At 34.7% G+C, this 20,514-nt stretch overlaps 1 protein-coding gene across 1 annotated transcript in view; it reads right to left on the reverse strand.

Annotated features, from left to right (window-relative positions):
- LOC133639558 (lens epithelium-derived growth factor-like) overlaps nt 1-20,170 on the reverse strand; it is a 39,612-nt gene extending 19,442 nt beyond the window's left edge. The window contains exons 1-3 of the mRNA XM_062032962.1: nt 20,051-20,170; nt 19,632-19,704; nt 4,562-4,638 (exon numbers count right to left, since the gene is read on the reverse strand). Of these exons, the coding sequence (XP_061888946.1) occupies nt 4,562-4,638; nt 19,632-19,703 (149 nt within the window). The 5' untranslated portion in view covers nt 19,704; nt 20,051-20,170. The remainder of the gene's footprint in view (nt 1-4,561; nt 4,639-19,631; nt 19,705-20,050) is intronic.
- Nucleotides 20,171-20,514: the final 344 nt, after the last annotated feature.

The raw sequence follows: 20,514 nt of genomic DNA on the forward strand, positions 1-20,514 counted from the left end.
TGTTATCTATGGGAAAATGCAAGAAATGTAATGGCGAGCGCATATCATTATGTCAAGATAATGGCACTAGCATTTACTTCATTTAAGAATATTTTTCAACATATTGAGCAAAAAGGTCTCTTTTTTTTCTACCAAGAAAAGTGCACTTGTTATTAGTGAAAATATACTTATTTTAAGGTATTTTTGGGTTCGTTGAGGTTAGCTAATTTGACTTGTTTTGGAAAGTCTTGACAAGCCAAAATTTCTTGTTCTATTGGCAGATAATTTTGCTTAGTTCAAATAAAATACCCCTCATTTTTGTATTTTTTTCCTTGTTTTTGAACACTGACTTTTTGCAGTGTGCATACTTTATACACTACGCGTGCCAAACTCCCGCCCCGTGGGCCGAACCCAGACCAGGGTGGTATTTTACCCGGGATCATATGAAAATCATCACGTGGCCATATGGCAAATTTCATCAAATAAGAACCCTACAATATCATCCCCATCAACACAATATCATTAAAAATCTTATGAAAGACATCTAATGCTGAAGACCCCAGTGGCCACTGTTGGATGCATTGCACTAACTGTCCTCACTAAGGTTGTCATATTACAACCAAAAGTAGCAATCATTTTAATCGTACTCAACCAAACCCTGTGTTAAGCATGTTAGCGAGCAGTCGGATACAGGCGTTGTAGAACATTTACGTGAGTTCCTAAAACATTATTTTCGGCTGTTTTCTGCTCACTCGTCAACTATTTATTTTACGACCGTCTATTTGACGAGGAATTACGACATTTATCGCTTTTTGATGACATATTGGTTGGCTGAATGTGACCGGAGCGTTCAGACTGCAGTCTCACTGCATACATATCAGATAAGTTGATCTTTGTATAGTTGTGCAAGTGTTTGTGGCGTTTCAACATCTTTTGACACAGACTTATTTTCGACTTTTACATTATCATTCCATTCACTTTCACCGCAATGTTTACAAACGCTTCCCTCCTCGACGGCTCTACCTCCGGGTCCTAAACACTTCATACGTTTCCATCCACCGGCTTCAAGCATGCATTATATTGATCGTTCTGGAGCCACTAATTGCACCGAACTTGCACTTCCCCATCTTATGTAAGTAATTTGGCTTTGCTCTGGGCTTTTATGAAGTTTTTTCCGCTGCTATGCTAAGCTGTAAGAACACGCTGCTGCGCGCGCACAGCACACTTGGTGGTGAGCGATTAATTCTGACAGGGCAGCAAAGGTAGCCTACTTTTACCGTATTTTCCGCACCATAAGCCGCACCTAAAAACCACAAATTTTCTCAAAAGCTGACAGTGCGGCTAATAACCCGGTGCGCCTTATATATGGATTAATATTAATATTCATTTTCATAAAGTTTAGGTCTCGCAACTACGGTAAACAGCCGCCATCTTTTTTCCCCGTAGAAGAGGAAGCGCTTCTTCTTCTACGGTAAGCAACCGCCCCCATAGAAGAGGAAGCGCTTCTTCTTCTACTGTAAGCAACCGCCAAGGTGAGCACCCGCCCCCGTAGAAGAAGAAGCGCGCGGATATTACGTTTCATTTCATTTGTGTGTTTCTGTAAAGACCACAAAATGTCTCCTACTGAGAGACACGCGTACAAGGTTCCACTGACTTTTGATATTCCTGTGAACCGCACTGTGGATACAACGGGAACACGTACGGTGAATATTCGCACCACAGGGAATGAGAAGTCGTCCTTCACCGTGGTTCTAGCTTGCCATGCTAACGGCCAGAAACTTCCATCCACGGTGATATTCAAAAGGAAGACCTTGCCAAAAGAGAACTTTCCAGCCGGCGTCATCATAAAAGCTAACTCGAAGGGATGGATGGATGAAGAAAAGACGAGCGAAGAGACCGGGTGACTTTTTTCACGCAGCTCCGTCCCTGTTGATCTACGACTGCATGCGCGTCCACATCACAGATGGTGTCAAAAAACAAGTGAAGCACACCGAAGAAGAAGAATTCGAGGGATTTGTGGATGAGTAATAACTTCAGAAAGTGAGCTTTAAATGTTTATTTTGTGTGTTGTGTGACATTAACGTTCGAGCAACGTTGAGTTATTGATGTTGCTATTGCTCTGCACTATTTTGAGTGTTACTATTTTTGTGATTGCACATTTGCACATTACATTTTGGGAGTGAACAGAGTTGTTAGAACGCTGGTTTGTAATATATTATTCAAGTTTGACTGACCTATCTGACTGTTTTGTTGACATTCCCTTTAGCGTAGCGTAGGTGCGGCTAATAACACGGGGCGGCTAATAGGTAAACAAAGTTTTGAAATATGCCATTCATTGAAGGTGCGGCTTACAACACGGGGCGCCTTATGGTGCGGAAAATACGGTACTTTATAGCATCTTCAAAAATTTAAACATTTAATAAGCAAGACTGAAGTTTACGCACGTTTTAAATAAAAGTAACATAAATAGATTATTAAAGGCCTACTGAAATTATTTTTTTAAATTTAAACGGGAATAGCAGATCCATTCTATGTGTCATACTTGATCATTTCGCGATATTGCCATATTTTTGCTGAAAGGATTTAGTAGAGAAAATCGACGATAAAGTTCGCAACTTTTGCTCGCTGATAAAAAAAAGCCTTGCCTGTAGCGGAAGTAGCGTGACGTCACAGGAGCTAGTATTCCTCACAATTCCCCGTTGTTTACAATGGAGCGAGAGAGATTCGGACCGAGAAAGTGATGATTACCCCATTAATTTGAGCGAGGATGAAAGATTCGTAGATGAGGAACGTTACAGTGAAGGACTTGAGAGGCAGTGATGGACGTATCTTTTTTCGCTCTGACCGTAACTTAGGTACAAGCTGGCTCATTGGATTCCACACTCTCCTTTTTCTATTGTGGATCACGGATTTGTATTTTAAACCACCTGGGATACTATATCCTCTTGAAAATGAGAGTCGAGAACGCGAAATGGACATTTAAAGTGACTTTTATCTCCAAGACAATACATCGGTGACACACTTAGCTACTGAGCTAGCGCGATAGCATCGTTCTCAAATGAAGATAGAAACAAAATAAATAAACCTCTGACTGGAAGGATAGACAGAAAATCAACAATACTATTAAACCGTGGACATGTAAATACACGGTTAATGCTTTCCAGGCTGGTGAAGGTTAACAATGCTGTGCTAACGACGCCATTGAAGCTAACTTAGCAACCAGACCTCACAGAACTATGTACTCTCTCCTTTTTCTATTGTGAATCACGGATTTGTATTTTAAACCACCTCGGATTCTATATCCTCTTGAAAATGAGAGTCGAGCACACGAAATGGACATTTAAAGTGACTTTTATCTCCACGACAATACATCGGTGACACACTTAGCTACTGAGCTAGCGCGTAGCATCGTTCTCAAATGAAGATAGAAACCCATCAACAGCCGTGCTCACCTGCATTCCAGCGATCAACGGCACGACGAAGGACTTCATCCGTGGGTTTGGCGGCAAGCATCGGCTAGGCGTAGTAAGTAGTCCTTGTTGTGTTGCTGTAAGTATTGTAATGCCCCGCAGTGGAGAAGGAGTCACACAGACGAGGAAGCGCTGCTCAATCGCTTTATTAAAAAGCGGTAACTGGTTGTAGTTCAAAAAGTAACGCACACACATACACGAGCTGCTGTTAGCCAAAACTCACGCTCACACACACTCAAGTTCTATGCCAACTCACTCGCGCATGCGTGTTCCCCAAACCCTTAAAGACAGTACACTAATGCAAATATCACAGATATTACAGTATTGTACTTAGCCGCTAATACACCGATCGATCCCACCTACAACGTTCTTCTTTGCAGTCTCCATTGTTCATTAAACAAATTGCAAAAGATTCACCAACACAGATGTCCAGAATAATGTGTAATTTTGTCGAAGAAAACAAGAGGCTTTTCTATCGGGTCCGATGGGGTCCAACCACTTCCGTTGCTTTTGTGACGTCACGCGCATAAATCATATCCAAAGGAGTTTTTCAACCGGAAGTGTGGCGGGAATTTTAAAATGTCACTTTATAAGTTAACCCGGCCGTATTGGCATGTGTTGCAATGTTAAGATTTCATCATTGATATATAAACTATCAGACTGCGTGGTCGCCAGTAGTGGCTTTTAGTAGGCCTTTAAAACCTTTCGAAATCATAGACTTTATATGAGATTTTAGGAGAATTTTAGACATTTTAAGGCATTAAATTCAAAGTGTTGGATTTAAGACTTTTTAAGACCCCGTGTATAACCCTGGTGACAGTCCTCTAAAAGTGTGTACCAAATTGAGGCATTTATTGGGCTGAACACGCTAAAGCTACAATGACTGTTTTGTTCAGCACTTTGAGCTTTGTGGGAAATTTCAAGTGAATTCGACTTCTGAGGGTCAAACTTTGGGACTTAACATTTTTGTCAGAAGGCAACGCAGTATGGGTGCATGTCTTCCCAGGTTTTCGTTTGTACCCGTTTCTTGACCGTATTTTCCTTATTTATTTTGAGTGCCAGTTTGGGATTTACCAAGCTTTTGTGCCAAATGCTGTCACATTTCCACTCACGTTTCATGGGTTCCAAAGAAGAAAATGGGCAACTTGATGTTGGAGGGCTTCACTGCACCGTCTGGTACTTCATCAATCTGTCGGAAGAATAACAAATCATTTTTTAGAATTTCCCAAGGCAGCAAATAGCAGTTGCTTTCAGCTTTTCGCATAGAAGGACGTAGGACTGGGCCGATAAAACGATATCAATATATAAATAACGATAGACACATAATCGATAGCAATTAAAAAATGCATTTGATTATATACTGCAGTGTTTTTCAACCTTTTTTGAGCCAAGGCACATTTTTTGCGTTGAAAAAATGCGGAGGCACACCACCAGCAGAAATCATTAAAAAATGAAACTCAGTTGACAGTAAAAAGTCGTTGTCGCAATTGTTGGATATGACTTTAAAGCATAACCAAGCATGCATCACTATAGCTCTTGTCTCAAAGTAGGTGTACTGTCACCACCTGTCACATCACACCCTGACTTATTTGAACTTTTTTGCTGTTTTCCTGTGTGTAGTGTTTTACTTCCTGTCTTGTGCTCCTATTTTGGTGGCTTTTTCTCTTTTTTTGGTATTTTCCAGTAGCAGTTTCATGTCTTCCTTTGAGCGATATTTCCCGCATCTACTTTGTTTTAGCAATCAAGAATATTTCAGTTGTTTTTATCCTTCTTTGTGGGGACATTGTTGATTGTCATGTCATGTTCGGATGTACTTTGTGGACGCCGTCTTTGCTCCACAGTAAGTCTTTGCTGTCGTCCAGCATTCTGTTTTTGTTTACTTTGTAGCCAGTTCAGTTTTAGTTTGGTTCTACATAGCCTTCCCTAAGCTTCAATGCCTTTTCTTAGGGGCACTCACCTTTTGTTTATTTTTGGTTTAAGCATTAGACACCTTTTTACCTGCACGCTGCCTACCGCTGTTTCCGACATCTACAAAGCAATTAGCTACCTGCTGCCACCTACTGGTATGGAAGAGTATTACACGGTTACTCTGCCGAGCTCTAGACAGCACCGACACTCAACAACAACACATCATTTGCAGACTAGAATTACTGCTTTACAAAAAATATTTTTAACCCAAATAGGTGATATTAGATCATCTCTCACGGCACACCAGACTGTATCTCACGGCACACTAGTGTGCCGCGGCACAGTGGTTGAAAAACACTGATATACTGTATATATATTATGAACAAAGGCACTCAACTATCAAGTTTGGTTGAGCCATTTTGCTGTCTCGCTGTTGATTCTCTGTACAGAGCGAGAATATAATTAAAAATGAGCGCTGCAGAGAGCGAAGAAATTGTCGATAAAACTGAAAAAGTCACCTGGACAGTATGGCAGTTTTTTAAAACTTTTTCTAACGGACCGTAGTCGTGCACCGCGCTCATCTTTTCTTTACAACCCTCGTCTGTTCCTATTCAAATGTAAGGAAACAACAGGTAGGAACTATAGTGTGGGACTGTATGAATGAAATAAGATATTATAAATGTGCTACTTTAAATAATAATTTGATCCAATGTTATTAAAGAAAATACTGCATAACATAAATTAATTTCCATTGTCTAAAGTAATAACAGACCAAATTAAATGTTACACACAGCACGTAACTTCCTAGCACAGAACGTTCAGAAAATAGTTCTTCTCAGGTTTTGATTGATAGTGTGTGTTTGTTGCCATCTTACTTGTTCTTGATTTGCATACTTTTACTCTTGCAGTTTATTTTGTGTTGCCATCTTACTTGTTCTTGATTTGCATACTTTTACTCTTGCAGTTTATTTTGTGTTGCCATCTTACTTGTTCTTGATTTGCATACTTTTACTCTTGCAGTTTATTTTGTGTTGCCATCTTACATGTTCTTGATTTGCATACTTTTACTCTTGCAGTTTTTTTGTGGCCATCTTACATGTTCTTGATTTGCATACTTTTACTCTTGCAGTTTATTTTGTGTTGCCATCTTACTTGTTCTTGATTTGCATACTTTTACTCTTGCAGTTTATTTTGTGTTGCCATCTTACATGTTCTTGATTTGCATACTTTTACTCTTGCAGTTTATTTTGTGTTGCCATCTTACTTGTTCTTGATTTGCATACTTTTACTCTTGCAGTTTATTTTGTGTTGCCATCTTACTTGTTCTTGATTTGCATACTTTTACTCTTGCAGTTTATTTTTTGTTGCCATCTTACATGTTCTTGATTTGCATACTTTTACTCTTGCAGTTTATTTTGTGTTGCCATCTTACATGTTCTTGATTTGCATACTTTTACTCTTGCAGTTTATTTTGTGTTGCCATCTTACATGTTCTTGATTTGCATACTTTTACTCTTGCAGTTTATTTTGTGTTGCCATCTTACATGTTCTTGATTTGCATACTTTTACTCTTGCAGTTTTTTTGTTGCCATCTTACATGTTCTTGATTTGCATACTTTTACTCTTGCAGTTTTTTTGTTGCCATCTTACATGTTCTTGATTTGCATACTTTTACTCTTGCAGTTTTTTTGTTGCCATCTTACATGTTCTTGATTTGCATACTTTTACTCTTGCAGTTTATTTTGTGTTGCCATCTTACATGTTCTTGATTTGCATACTTTTACTCTTGCAGTTTTTTGTTGTTGCCATCTTACATGTTCTTGATTTGCATACTTTTACTCTTGCAGTTTTTTTTGTGGCCATCTTACATGTTCTTGATTTGCATACTTTTACTCTTGCAGTTTATTTTGTGTTGCCATCTTACATGTTCTTGATTTGCATACTTTTACTCTTGCAGTTTTTTTTGTGGCCATCTTACATGTTCTTGATTTGCATACTTTTACTCTTGCAGTTTATTTTGTGTTGCCATCTTACATGTTCTCTATTTGCATACTTTTACTCTTGCAGTTTATTTTGTGTTGCCATCTTACATGTTCTTGATTTGCATACTTTTACTCTTGCAGTTTATTTTGTGTTGCCATCTTACATGTTCTTGATTTGCATACTTTTACTCTTGCAGTTTTTTTGTTGCCATCTTACATGTTCTTGATTTGCATACTTTTACTCTTGCAGTTTATTTTGTGTTGCCATCTTACATGTTCTTGATTTGCATACTTTTACTCTTGCAGTTTTTTTGTTGCCATCTTACATGTTCTTGATTTGCATACTTTTACTCTTGCAGTTTTTTTGTTGCCATCTTACATGTTCTTGATTTGCATACTTTTACTCTTGCAGTTTTTTTTTGCAGTTTTTTGTTGTTGCCATCTTACATGTTCTTGATTTGCATACTTTTACTCTTGCAGTTTTTTTTGTGGCCATCTTACATGTTCTTGATTTGCATACTTTTACTCTTGCAGTTTATTTTGTGTTGCCATCTTACATGTTCTTGATTTGCATACTTTTACTCTTGCAGTTTTTTTTGTGGCCATCTTACATGTTCTTGATTTGCATACTTTTACTCTTGCAGTTTATTTTGTGTTGCCATCTTACATGTTCTCTATTTGCATACTTTTACTCTTGCAGTTTATTTTGTGTTGCCATCTTACATGTTCTTGATTTGCATACTTTTACTCTTGCAGTTTATTTTGTGTTGCCATCTTACATGTTCTTGATTTGCATACTTTTACTCTTGCAGTTTATTTTGTGTTGCCATCTTACATGTTCTTGATTTGCATACTTTTACTCTTGCAGTTTATTTTGTGTTGCCATCTTACATGTTCTTGATTTGCATACTTTTACTCTTGCAGTTTTTTTGTTGCCATCTTACATGTTCTTGATTTGCATACTTTTACTCTTGCAGTTTTTTTGTTGCCATCTTACATGTTCTTGATTTGCATACTTTTACTCTTGCAGTTTTTTTGTTGCCATCTTACTTGTTCTTGATTTGCATACTTTTACTCTTGCAGTTTATTTTGTGTTGCCATCTTACATGTTCTTGATTTGCATATTTTTACTCTTGCAGTTTTTTTTTGCAGTTTTTTGTTGTTGCCATCTTACATGTTCTTGATTTGCATACTTTTACTCTTGCAGTTTTTTTGTGGCCATCTTACATGTTCTTGATTTGCATACTTTTACTCTTGCAGTTTATTTTGTGTTGCCATCTTACATGTTCTCTATTTGCATACTTTTACTCTTGCAGTTTATTTTTTGTTCCCATCTTACATGTTCTTGATTTGCATACTTTTACTCTTGCAGTTTTTTTGTTGCATCTTACAAGTTCTTGATTTGCATACTTTTACTCTTGCAGTTTATTTTTTGTTACCATCTTACATGTTCTTGATTTGCATACTTTTACTCTTGCAGTTTATTTTTTGTTACCATCTTACATGTTCTTGATTTGCATACTTTTACTCTTGCAGTTTATTTTGTGTTGCCATCTTACATGTTCTTGATTTGCATACTTTTACTCTTGCAGTTTATTTTGTGTTGCCATCTTACATGTTCTTGATTTGCATACTTTTACTCTTGCAGTTTATTTTGTGTTGCCATCTTACATGTTCTTGATTTGCATACTTTTACTCTTGCAGTTTTTTTGTTGCCATCTTACATGTTCTTGATTTGCATACTTTTACTCTTGCAGTTTTTGTGTTGCCATCTTACATGTTCTTGATTTGCATACTTTTACTCTTGCAGTTTTTTTGTTGCCATCTTACATGTTCTTGATTTGCATACTTTTACTCTTGCAGTTTTTTTGTTGCCATCTTACTTGTTCTTGATTTGCATACTTTTACTCTTGCAGTTTATTTTGTGTTGCCATCTTACATGTTCTTGATTTGCATATTTTTACTCTTGCAGTTTTTTTTGGCAGTTTTTTTTTGTTGCCATCTTACATGTTCTTGATTTGCATACTTTTACTCTTGCAGTTTTTTTGTTGCCATCTTACATGTTCTTGATTTGCATACTTTTACTCTTGCAGTTTATTTTGTTGCCATCTTACTTGTTCTTGATTTGCATACTTTTACTCTTGCAGTTTATTTTGTGTTGCCATCTTACATGTTCTTGATTTGCATATTTTTACTCTTGCAGTTTTTTTTTGCAGTTTTTTGTTGTTGCCATCTTACATGTTCTTGATTTGCATACTTTTACTCTTGCAGTTTTTTTGTGGCCATCTTACATGTTCTTGATTTGCATACTTTTACTCTTGCAGTTTATTTTGTGTTGCCATCTTACATGTTCTCTATTTGCATACTTTTACTCTTGCAGTTTATTTTTTGTTCCCATCTTACATGTTCTTGATTTGCATACTTTTACTCTTGCAGTTTTTTTGTTGCATCTTACAAGTTCTTGATTTGCATACTTTTACTCTTGCAGTTTATTTTTTGTTACCATCTTACATGTTCTTGATTTGCATACTTTTACTCTTGCAGTTTTTTTGTTGCCATCTTACATGTTCTTGATTTGCATACTTTTATTCTTGCAGTTTATTTTTTGTTACCATCTCACATGTTCTTGATTTGCATACTTTTACTCTTGCAGTTTATTTTGTGTTGCCATCTTACATGTTCTCTATTTGCATACTTTTACTCTTGCAGTTTATTTTGTGTTGCCATCTTACATGTTCTTGATTTGCATACTTTTACTCTTGCAGTTTTTTTGTGGCCATCTTACATGTTCTTGATTTGCATACTTTTACTCTTGCAGTTTATTTTGTGTTGCCATCTTACTTGTTCTTGATTTGCATACTTTTACTCTTGCAGTTTATTTTGTGTTGCCATCTTACATGTTCTTGATTTGCATACTTTTACTCTTGCAGTTTATTTTGTGTTGCCATCTTACTTGTTCTTGATTTGCATACTTTTACTCTTGCAGTTTATTTTGTGTTGCCATCTTACTTGTTCTTGATTTGCATACTTTTACTCTTGCAGTTTATTTTTTGTTGCCATCTTACATGTTCTTGATTTGCATACTTTTACTCTTGCAGTTTATTTTGTGTTGCCATCTTACATGTTCTTGATTTGCATACTTTTACTCTTGCAGTTTATTTTGTGTTGCCATCTTACATGTTCTTGATTTGCATACTTTTACTCTTGCAGTTTATTTTGTGTTGCCATCTTACATGTTCTTGATTTGCATACTTTTACTCTTGCAGTTTTTTTGTTGCCATCTTACATGTTCTTGATTTGCATACTTTTACTCTTGCAGTTTTTTTGTTGCCATCTTACATGTTCTTGATTTGCATACTTTTACTCTTGCAGTTTTTTTGTTGCCATCTTACATGTTCTTGATTTGCATACTTTTACTCTTGCAGTTTATTTTGTGTTGCCATCTTACATGTTCTTGATTTGCATACTTTTACTCTTGCAGTTTTTTGTTGTTGCCATCTTACATGTTCTTGATTTGCATACTTTTACTCTTGCAGTTTTTTTTGTGGCCATCTTACATGTTCTTGATTTGCATACTTTTACTCTTGCAGTTTATTTTGTGTTGCCATCTTACATGTTCTTGATTTGCATACTTTTACTCTTGCAGTTTTTTTTGTGGCCATCTTACATGTTCTTGATTTGCATACTTTTACTCTTGCAGTTTATTTTGTGTTGCCATCTTACATGTTCTCTATTTGCATACTTTTACTCTTGCAGTTTATTTTGTGTTGCCATCTTACATGTTCTTGATTTGCATACTTTTACTCTTGCAGTTTATTTTGTGTTGCCATCTTACATGTTCTTGATTTGCATACTTTTACTCTTGCAGTTTTTTTGTTGCCATCTTACATGTTCTTGATTTGCATACTTTTACTCTTGCAGTTTATTTTGTGTTGCCATCTTACATGTTCTTGATTTGCATACTTTTACTCTTGCAGTTTTTTTGTTGCCATCTTACATGTTCTTGATTTGCATACTTTTACTCTTGCAGTTTTTTTGTTGCCATCTTACATGTTCTTGATTTGCATACTTTTACTCTTGCAGTTTTTTTTTGCAGTTTTTTGTTGTTGCCATCTTACATGTTCTTGATTTGCATACTTTTACTCTTGCAGTTTTTTTTGTGGCCATCTTACATGTTCTTGATTTGCATACTTTTACTCTTGCAGTTTATTTTGTGTTGCCATCTTACATGTTCTTGATTTGCATACTTTTACTCTTGCAGTTTTTTTTGTGGCCATCTTACATGTTCTTGATTTGCATACTTTTACTCTTGCAGTTTATTTTGTGTTGCCATCTTACATGTTCTCTATTTGCATACTTTTACTCTTGCAGTTTATTTTGTGTTGCCATCTTACATGTTCTTGATTTGCATACTTTTACTCTTGCAGTTTATTTTGTGTTGCCATCTTACATGTTCTTGATTTGCATACTTTTACTCTTGCAGTTTATTTTGTGTTGCCATCTTACATGTTCTTGATTTGCATACTTTTACTCTTGCAGTTTATTTTGTGTTGCCATCTTACATGTTCTTGATTTGCATACTTTTACTCTTGCAGTTTTTTTGTTGCCATCTTACATGTTCTTGATTTGCATACTTTTACTCTTGCAGTTTTTTTGTTGCCATCTTACATGTTCTTGATTTGCATACTTTTACTCTTGCAGTTTTTTTGTTGCCATCTTACTTGTTCTTGATTTGCATACTTTTACTCTTGCAGTTTATTTTGTGTTGCCATCTTACATGTTCTTGATTTGCATATTTTTACTCTTGCAGTTTTTTTTTGCAGTTTTTTGTTGTTGCCATCTTACATGTTCTTGATTTGCATACTTTTACTCTTGCAGTTTTTTTGTGGCCATCTTACATGTTCTTGATTTGCATACTTTTACTCTTGCAGTTTATTTTGTGTTGCCATCTTACATGTTCTCTATTTGCATACTTTTACTCTTGCAGTTTATTTTTTGTTCCCATCTTACATGTTCTTGATTTGCATACTTTTACTCTTGCAGTTTTTTTGTTGCATCTTACAAGTTCTTGATTTGCATACTTTTACTCTTGCAGTTTATTTTTTGTTACCATCTTACATGTTCTTGATTTGCATACTTTTACTCTTGCAGTTTATTTTTTGTTACCATCTTACATGTTCTTGATTTGCATACTTTTACTCTTGCAGTTTATTTTGTGTTGCCATCTTACATGTTCTTGATTTGCATACTTTTACTCTTGCAGTTTATTTTGTGTTGCCATCTTACATGTTCTTGATTTGCATACTTTTACTCTTGCAGTTTATTTTGTGTTGCCATCTTACATGTTCTTGATTTGCATACTTTTACTCTTGCAGTTTTTTTGTTGCCATCTTACATGTTCTTGATTTGCATACTTTTACTCTTGCAGTTTTTGTGTTGCCATCTTACATGTTCTTGATTTGCATACTTTTACTCTTGCAGTTTTTTTGTTGCCATCTTACATGTTCTTGATTTGCATACTTTTACTCTTGCAGTTTTTTTGTTGCCATCTTACTTGTTCTTGATTTGCATACTTTTACTCTTGCAGTTTATTTTGTGTTGCCATCTTACATGTTCTTGATTTGCATATTTTTACTCTTGCAGTTTTTTTTGGCAGTTTTTTTTTGTTGCCATCTTACATGTTCTTGATTTGCATACTTTTACTCTTGCAGTTTTTTTGTTGCCATCTTACATGTTCTTGATTTGCATACTTTTACTCTTGCAGTTTATTTTGTTGCCATCTTACTTGTTCTTGATTTGCATACTTTTACTCTTGCAGTTTATTTTGTGTTGCCATCTTACATGTTCTTGATTTGCATATTTTTACTCTTGCAGTTTTTTTTTGCAGTTTTTTGTTGTTGCCATCTTACATGTTCTTGATTTGCATACTTTTACTCTTGCAGTTTTTTTGTGGCCATCTTACATGTTCTTGATTTGCATACTTTTACTCTTGCAGTTTATTTTGTGTTGCCATCTTACATGTTCTCTATTTGCATACTTTTACTCTTGCAGTTTATTTTTTGTTCCCATCTTACATGTTCTTGATTTGCATACTTTTACTCTTGCAGTTTTTTTGTTGCATCTTACAAGTTCTTGATTTGCATACTTTTACTCTTGCAGTTTATTTTTTGTTACCATCTTACATGTTCTTGATTTGCATACTTTTACTCTTGCAGTTTTTTTGTTGCCATCTTACATGTTCTTGATTTGCATACTTTTATTCTTGCAGTTTATTTTTTGTTACCATCTCACATGTTCTTGATTTGCATACTTTTACTCTTGCAGTTTATTTTGTGTTGCCATCTTACATGTTCTCTATTTGCATACTTTTACTCTTGCAGTTTATTTTTTGTTCCCATCTTACATGTTCTTGATTTGCATACTTTTACTCTTGCAGTTTTTGTGTTGCCATCTTACATGTTCTTGATTTGCATACTTTTACTCTTGCAGTTTATTTTGTGTTGCCATCTTACATGTTCTTGATTTGCATACTTTTACTCTTGCAGTTTATTTTGTGTTGCCATCTTACATGTTCTTGATTTGCATATTTTTACTCTTGCAGTTTTTTTTTGCAGTTTTTTGTTGTTGCCATCTTACATGTTCTTGATTTGCATACTTTTACTCTTGCAGTTTTTTTGTGGCCATCTTACATGTTCTTGATTTGCATACTTTTACTCTTGCAGTTTATTTTGTGTTGCCATCTTACATGTTCTCTATTTGCATACTTTTACTCTTGCAGTTTATTTTTTGTTCCCATCTTACATGTTCTTGATTTGCATACTTTTACTCTTGCAGTTTTTTTGTTGCATCTTACAAGTTCTTGATTTGCATACTTTTACTCTTGCAGTTTATTTTTTGTTACCATCTTACATGTTCTTGATTTGCATACTTTTACTCTTGCAGTTTTTTTGTTGCCATCTTACATGTTCTTGATTTGCATACTTTTACTCTTGCAGTTTATTTTTTGTTACCATCTCACATGTTCTTGATTTGCATACTTTTACTCTTGCAGTTTATTTTGTGTTGCCATCTTACATGTTCTCTATTTGCATACTTTTACTCTTGCAGTTTATTTTTTGTTCCCATCTTACATGTTCTTGATTTGCATACTTTTACTCTTGCAGTTTTTGTGTTGCCATCTTACATGTTCTTGATTTGCATACTTTTACTCTTGCAGTTTTTTTGTTGCCATCTTACATGTTCTTGATTTGCATACTTTCTCTTGCAGTTTTTTTGTTGCATCTTACAAGTTCTTGATTTGCATACTTTTACTCTTGCAGTTTATTTTTTGTTACCATCTTACATGTTCTTGATTTGCATACTTTTACTCTTGCAGTTTATTTTGTGTTGCCATCTTACATGTTCTCTATTTGCATACTTTTACTCTTGCAGTTTATTTTTTGTTCCCATCTTACATGTTCTTGATTTGCATACTTTTACTCTTGCAGTTTTTGTGTTGCCATCTTACATGTTCTTGATTTGCATACTTTTACTCTTGCAGTTTTTTTGTTGCCATCTTACATGTTCTTGATTTGCATACTTTTACTCTTGCAGTTTATTTTGTGTTGCCATCTTACATGTTCTTGATTTGCATACTTTTACTCTTGCAGTTTTTTTGTTGCCATCTTACATGTTCTTGATTTGCATACTTTTACTCTTGCAGTTTTTTTGTTGCCATCTTACATGTTCTTGATTTGCATACTTTTACTCTTGCAGTTTTTTTTTGCAGTTTTTTGTTGTTGCCATCTTACATGTTCTTGATTTGCATACTTTTACTCTTGCAGTTTTTTTTGTGGCCATCTTACATGTTCTTGATTTGCATACTTTTACTCTTGCAGTTTATTTTGTGTTGCCATCTTACATGTTCTTGATTTGCATACTTTTACTCTTGCAGTTTTTTTTGTGGCCATCTTACATGTTCTTGATTTGCATACTTTTACTCTTGCAGTTTATTTTGTGTTGCCATCTTACATGTTCTCTATTTGCATACTTTTACTCTTGCAGTTTATTTTGTGTTGCCATCTTACATGTTCTTGATTTGCATACTTTTACTCTTGCAGTTTATTTTGTGTTGCCATCTTACATGTTCTTGATTTGCATACTTTTACTCTTGCAGTTTATTTTGTGTTGCCATCTTACATGTTCTTGATTTGCATACTTTTACTCTTGCAGTTTATTTTGTGTTGCCATCTTACATGTTCTTGATTTGCATACTTTTACTCTTGCAGTTTTTTTGTTGCCATCTTACATGTTCTTGATTTGCATACTTTTACTCTTGCAGTTTTTTTGTTGCCATCTTACATGTTCTTGATTTGCATACTTTTACTCTTGCAGTTTTTTTGTTGCCATCTTACTTGTTCTTGATTTGCATACTTTTACTCTTGCAGTTTATTTTGTGTTGCCATCTTACATGTTCTTGATTTGCATATTTTTACTCTTGCAGTTTTTTTTTGCAGTTTTTTGTTGTTGCCATCTTACATGTTCTTGATTTGCATACTTTTACTCTTGCAGTTTTTTTGTGGCCATCTTACATGTTCTTGATTTGCATACTTTTACTCTTGCAGTTTATTTTGTGTTGCCATCTTACATGTTCTCTATTTGCATACTTTTACTCTTGCAGTTTATTTTTTGTTCCCATCTTACATGTTCTTGATTTGCATACTTTTACTCTTGCAGTTTTTTTGTTGCATCTTACAAGTTCTTGATTTGCATACTTTTACTCTTGCAGTTTATTTTTTGTTACCATCTTACATGTTCTTGATTTGCATACTTTTACTCTTGCAGTTTATTTTTTGTTACCATCTTACATGTTCTTGATTTGCATACTTTTACTCTTGCAGTTTATTTTGTGTTGCCATCTTACATGTTCTTGATTTGCATACTTTTACTCTTGCAGTTTATTTTGTGTTGCCATCTTACATGTTCTTGATTTGCATACTTTTACTCTTGCAGTTTATTTTGTGTTGCCATCTTACATGTTCTTGATTTGCATACTTTTACTCTTGCAGTTTTTTTGTTGCCATCTTACATGTTCTTGATTTGCATACTTTTACTCTTGCAGTTTTTGTGTTGCCATCTTACATGTTCTTGATTTGCATACTTTTACTCTTGCAGTTTTTTTGTTGCCATCTTACATGTTCTTGATTTGCATACTTTTACTCTTGCAGTTTTTTTGTTGCCATCTTACTTGTTCTTGATTTGCATACTTTTACTCTTGCAGTTTATTTTGTGTTGCCATCTTACATGTTCTTGATTTGCATATTTTTACTCTTGCAGTTTTTTTTGGCAGTTTTTTTTTGTTGCCATCTTACATGTTCTTGATTTGCATACTTTTACTCTTGCAGTTTTTTTGTTGCCATCTTACATGTTCTTGATTTGCATACTTTTACTCTTGCAGTTTATTTTGTTGCCATCTTACTTGTTCTTGATTTGCATACTTTTACTCTTGCAGTTTATTTTGTGTTGCCATCTTACATGTTCTTGATTTGCATATTTTTACTCTTGCAGTTTTTTTTTGCAGTTTTTTGTTGTTGCCATCTTACATGTTCTTGATTTGCATACTTTTACTCTTGCAGTTTTTTTGTGGCCATCTTACATGTTCTTGATTTGCATACTTTTACTCTTGCAGTTTATTTTGTGTTGCCATCTTACATGTTCTCTATTTGCATACTTTTACTCTTGCAGTTTATTTTTTGTTCCCATCTTACATGTTCTTGATTTGCATACTTTTACTCTTGCAGTTTTTTTGTTGCATCTTACAAGTTCTTGATTTGCATACTTTTACTCTTGCAGTTTATTTTTTGTTACCATCTTACATGTTCTTGATTTGCATACTTTTACTCTTGCAGTTTTTTTGTTGCCATCTTACATGTTCTTGATTTGCATACTTTTATTCTTGCAGTTTATTTTTTGTTACCATCTCACATGTTCTTGATTTGCATACTTTTACTCTTGCAGTTTATTTTGTGTTGCCATCTTACATGTTCTCTATTTGCATACTTTTACTCTTGCAGTTTATTTTTTGTTCCCATCTTACATGTTCTTGATTTGCATACTTTTACTCTTGCAGTTTTTGTGTTGCCATCTTACATGTTCTTGATTTGCATACTTTTACTCTTGCAGTTTATTTTGTGTTGCCATCTTACATGTTCTTGATTTGCATACTTTTACTCTTGCAGTTTATTTTGTGTTGCCATCTTACATGTTCTTGATTTGCATATTTTTACTCTTGCAGTTTTTTTTTGCAGTTTTTTGTTGTTGCCATCTTACATGTTCTTGATTTGCATACTTTTACTCTTGCAGTTTTTTTGTGGCCATCTTACATGTTCTTGATTTGCATACTTTTACTCTTGCAGTTTATTTTGTGTTGCCATCTTACATGTTCTCTATTTGCATACTTTTACTCTTGCAGTTTATTTTTTGTTCCCATCTTACATGTTCTTGATTTGCATACTTTTACTCTTGCAGTTTTTTTGTTGCATCTTACAAGTTCTTGATTTGCATACTTTTACTCTTGCAGTTTATTTTTTGTTACCATCTTACATGTTCTTGATTTGCATACTTTTACTCTTGCAGTTTTTTTGTTGCCATCTTACATGTTCTTGATTTGCATACTTTTACTCTTGCAGTTTATTTTTTGTTACCATCTCACATGTTCTTGATTTGCATACTTTTACTCTTGCAGTTTATTTTGTGTTGCCATCTTACATGTTCTCTATTTGCATACTTTTACTCTTGCAGTTTATTTTTTGTTCCCATCTTACATGTTCTTGATTTGCATACTTTTACTCTTGCAGTTTTTGTGTTGCCATCTTACATGTTCTTGATTTGCATACTTTTACTCTTGCAGTTTTTTTGTTGCCATCTTACATGTTCTTGATTTGCATACTTTCTCTTGCAGTTTTTTTGTTGCATCTTACAAGTTCTTGATTTGCATACTTTTACTCTTGCAGTTTATTTTTTGTTACCATCTTACATGTTCTTGATTTGCATACTTTTACTCTTGCAGTTTATTTTGTGTTGCCATCTTACATGTTCTCTATTTGCATACTTTTACTCTTGCAGTTTATTTTTTGTTCCCATCTTACATGTTCTTGATTTGCATACTTTTACTCTTGCAGTTTTTGTGTTGCCATCTTACATGTTCTTGATTTGCATACTTTTACTCTTGCAGTTTTTTTGTTGCCATCTTACATGTTCTTGATTTGCATACTTTCTCTTGCAGTTTTTTTGTTGCATCTTACAAGTTCTTGATTTGCATACTTTTACTCTTGCAGTTTATTTTTTGTTACCATCTTACATGTTCTCTATTTGCATACTTTTACTCTTGCAGTTTATTTTTTGTTCCCATCTTACATGTTCTTGATTTGCATACTTTTACTCTTGCAGTTTTTGTGTTGCCATCTTACATGTTCTTGATTTGCATACTTTTACTCTTGCAGTTTTTTTTGTTGCCATCTTACATGTTCTTGATTTGCATACTTTCTCTTGCAGTTTTTTTGTTGCATCTTACAAGTTCTTGATTTGCATACTTTTACTCTTGCAGTTTATTTTTTGTTACCATCTTACATGTTCTTGATTTGCATACTTTTACTCTTGCAGTTTATTTTGTGTTGCCATCTTACATGTTCTTGATTTGCATACTTTTACTCTTGCAGTTTATTTTGTGTTGCCATCTTACATGTTCTTGATTTCCATACTTTTACTCTTGCAGTTTATTTTGTGTTGCCATCTTACATGTTCTTGATTTGCATACTTTTACTCTTGCAGTTTTTGTGTTGCCATCTTACATGTTCTTGATTTGCATACTTTTACTCTTGCAGTTTTTTTGTTGCATCTTACAAGTTCTTGATTTGCATACTTTTACTCTTGCAGTTTATTTTTTGTTACCATCTTACATGTTCTTGATTTGCATACTTTTACTCTTGCAGTTTATTTTGTGTTGCCATCTTACATGTTCTTGATTTGCATACTTTTACTCTTGCAGTTTATTTTGTGTTGCCATCTTACATGTTCTTGATTTCCATACTTTTACTCTTGCAGTTTATTTTGTGTTGCCATCTTACATGTTCTTGATTTCCATACTTTTACTCTTGCAGTTTATTTTGTGTTGCCATCTTACATGTTCTTGATTTGCATACTTTTACTCTTGCAGTTTTTTTGTTGCCATCTTACATGTTCTTGATTTGCATACTTTTACTCTTGCAGTTTATTTTTTGTTCCCATCTTACATGTTCTTGATTTGCATACTTACTCTTGCTGGCCAGTGGGGATAGCCCTTCATCTTTGCAAAGATCAGATCACCTGGCTTCCAGTCTCCTGCCATACTGATACAAATACAAAAGGACCAAAACATCATTACTTAAATGACAACATGTGCCCCTCCCCTTCACAACCACCACCATCATCATCACCTCCATTCATCTATCTACCCAGCTATACAAGGCGTTCAAATGAAAGTATTTATATAATAAATTAAAATGTAAACAAGGATGTATATAATTGATGAGTCATTATTAACAAGGAAGTTGGCAGGCATGAACAACAAACATGCTAGCTGTAGGCTAACAGCAAGCGAACGCAGCCACACAACAACACAGTCCCACGGCAAAAGGAGCCTTCTAAATATAATATGGCTGCCAAATATCAGTAGGTTATTTACTCAAATGTCACCTCGGTCTGGACAGAGTTTTCTCCCGGTGAAGCTCAGCGCTCCTTTTCCGCACAATCCAAACCACGTTTTCCGCTCCCGCGCATTACGTCACCAGACCGTACCATTACTGGCCAAACAAGAGGGGGGGAGACTTACTTTGAAACGTAGCTCGATTGAAATAAAAAGCATATATGTTTATGATTTTGAATGAATAAACATTTATAGAAGAGTAATAAAATTGCGTCTACTTAAATAGTCTCTTATAAATGGGCTTCTAAGTGTTAGGAATATGTGTAAAAATGCCAACACCCCTGCGCTACAACGTAGATGAGAGCCACCGTGTACGATGGTGTTGCCTAGTAACATTTTATCCATATAAAAAAAGTATGTAACTAGGACGAAAAACCTCCACTTTGCCAGAGAAATTATGATAAAAAAAACTATAATAGTGATTTTTATTACTTCAATAAAAATACGTATAGGA

The sequence above is a fragment of the Entelurus aequoreus genome, linkage group LG22, assembly GCF_033978785.1.
Source record: "Entelurus aequoreus isolate RoL-2023_Sb linkage group LG22, RoL_Eaeq_v1.1, whole genome shotgun sequence".
Classification (NCBI taxonomy): Eukaryota; Metazoa; Chordata; class Actinopteri; order Syngnathiformes; family Syngnathidae; genus Entelurus; species Entelurus aequoreus.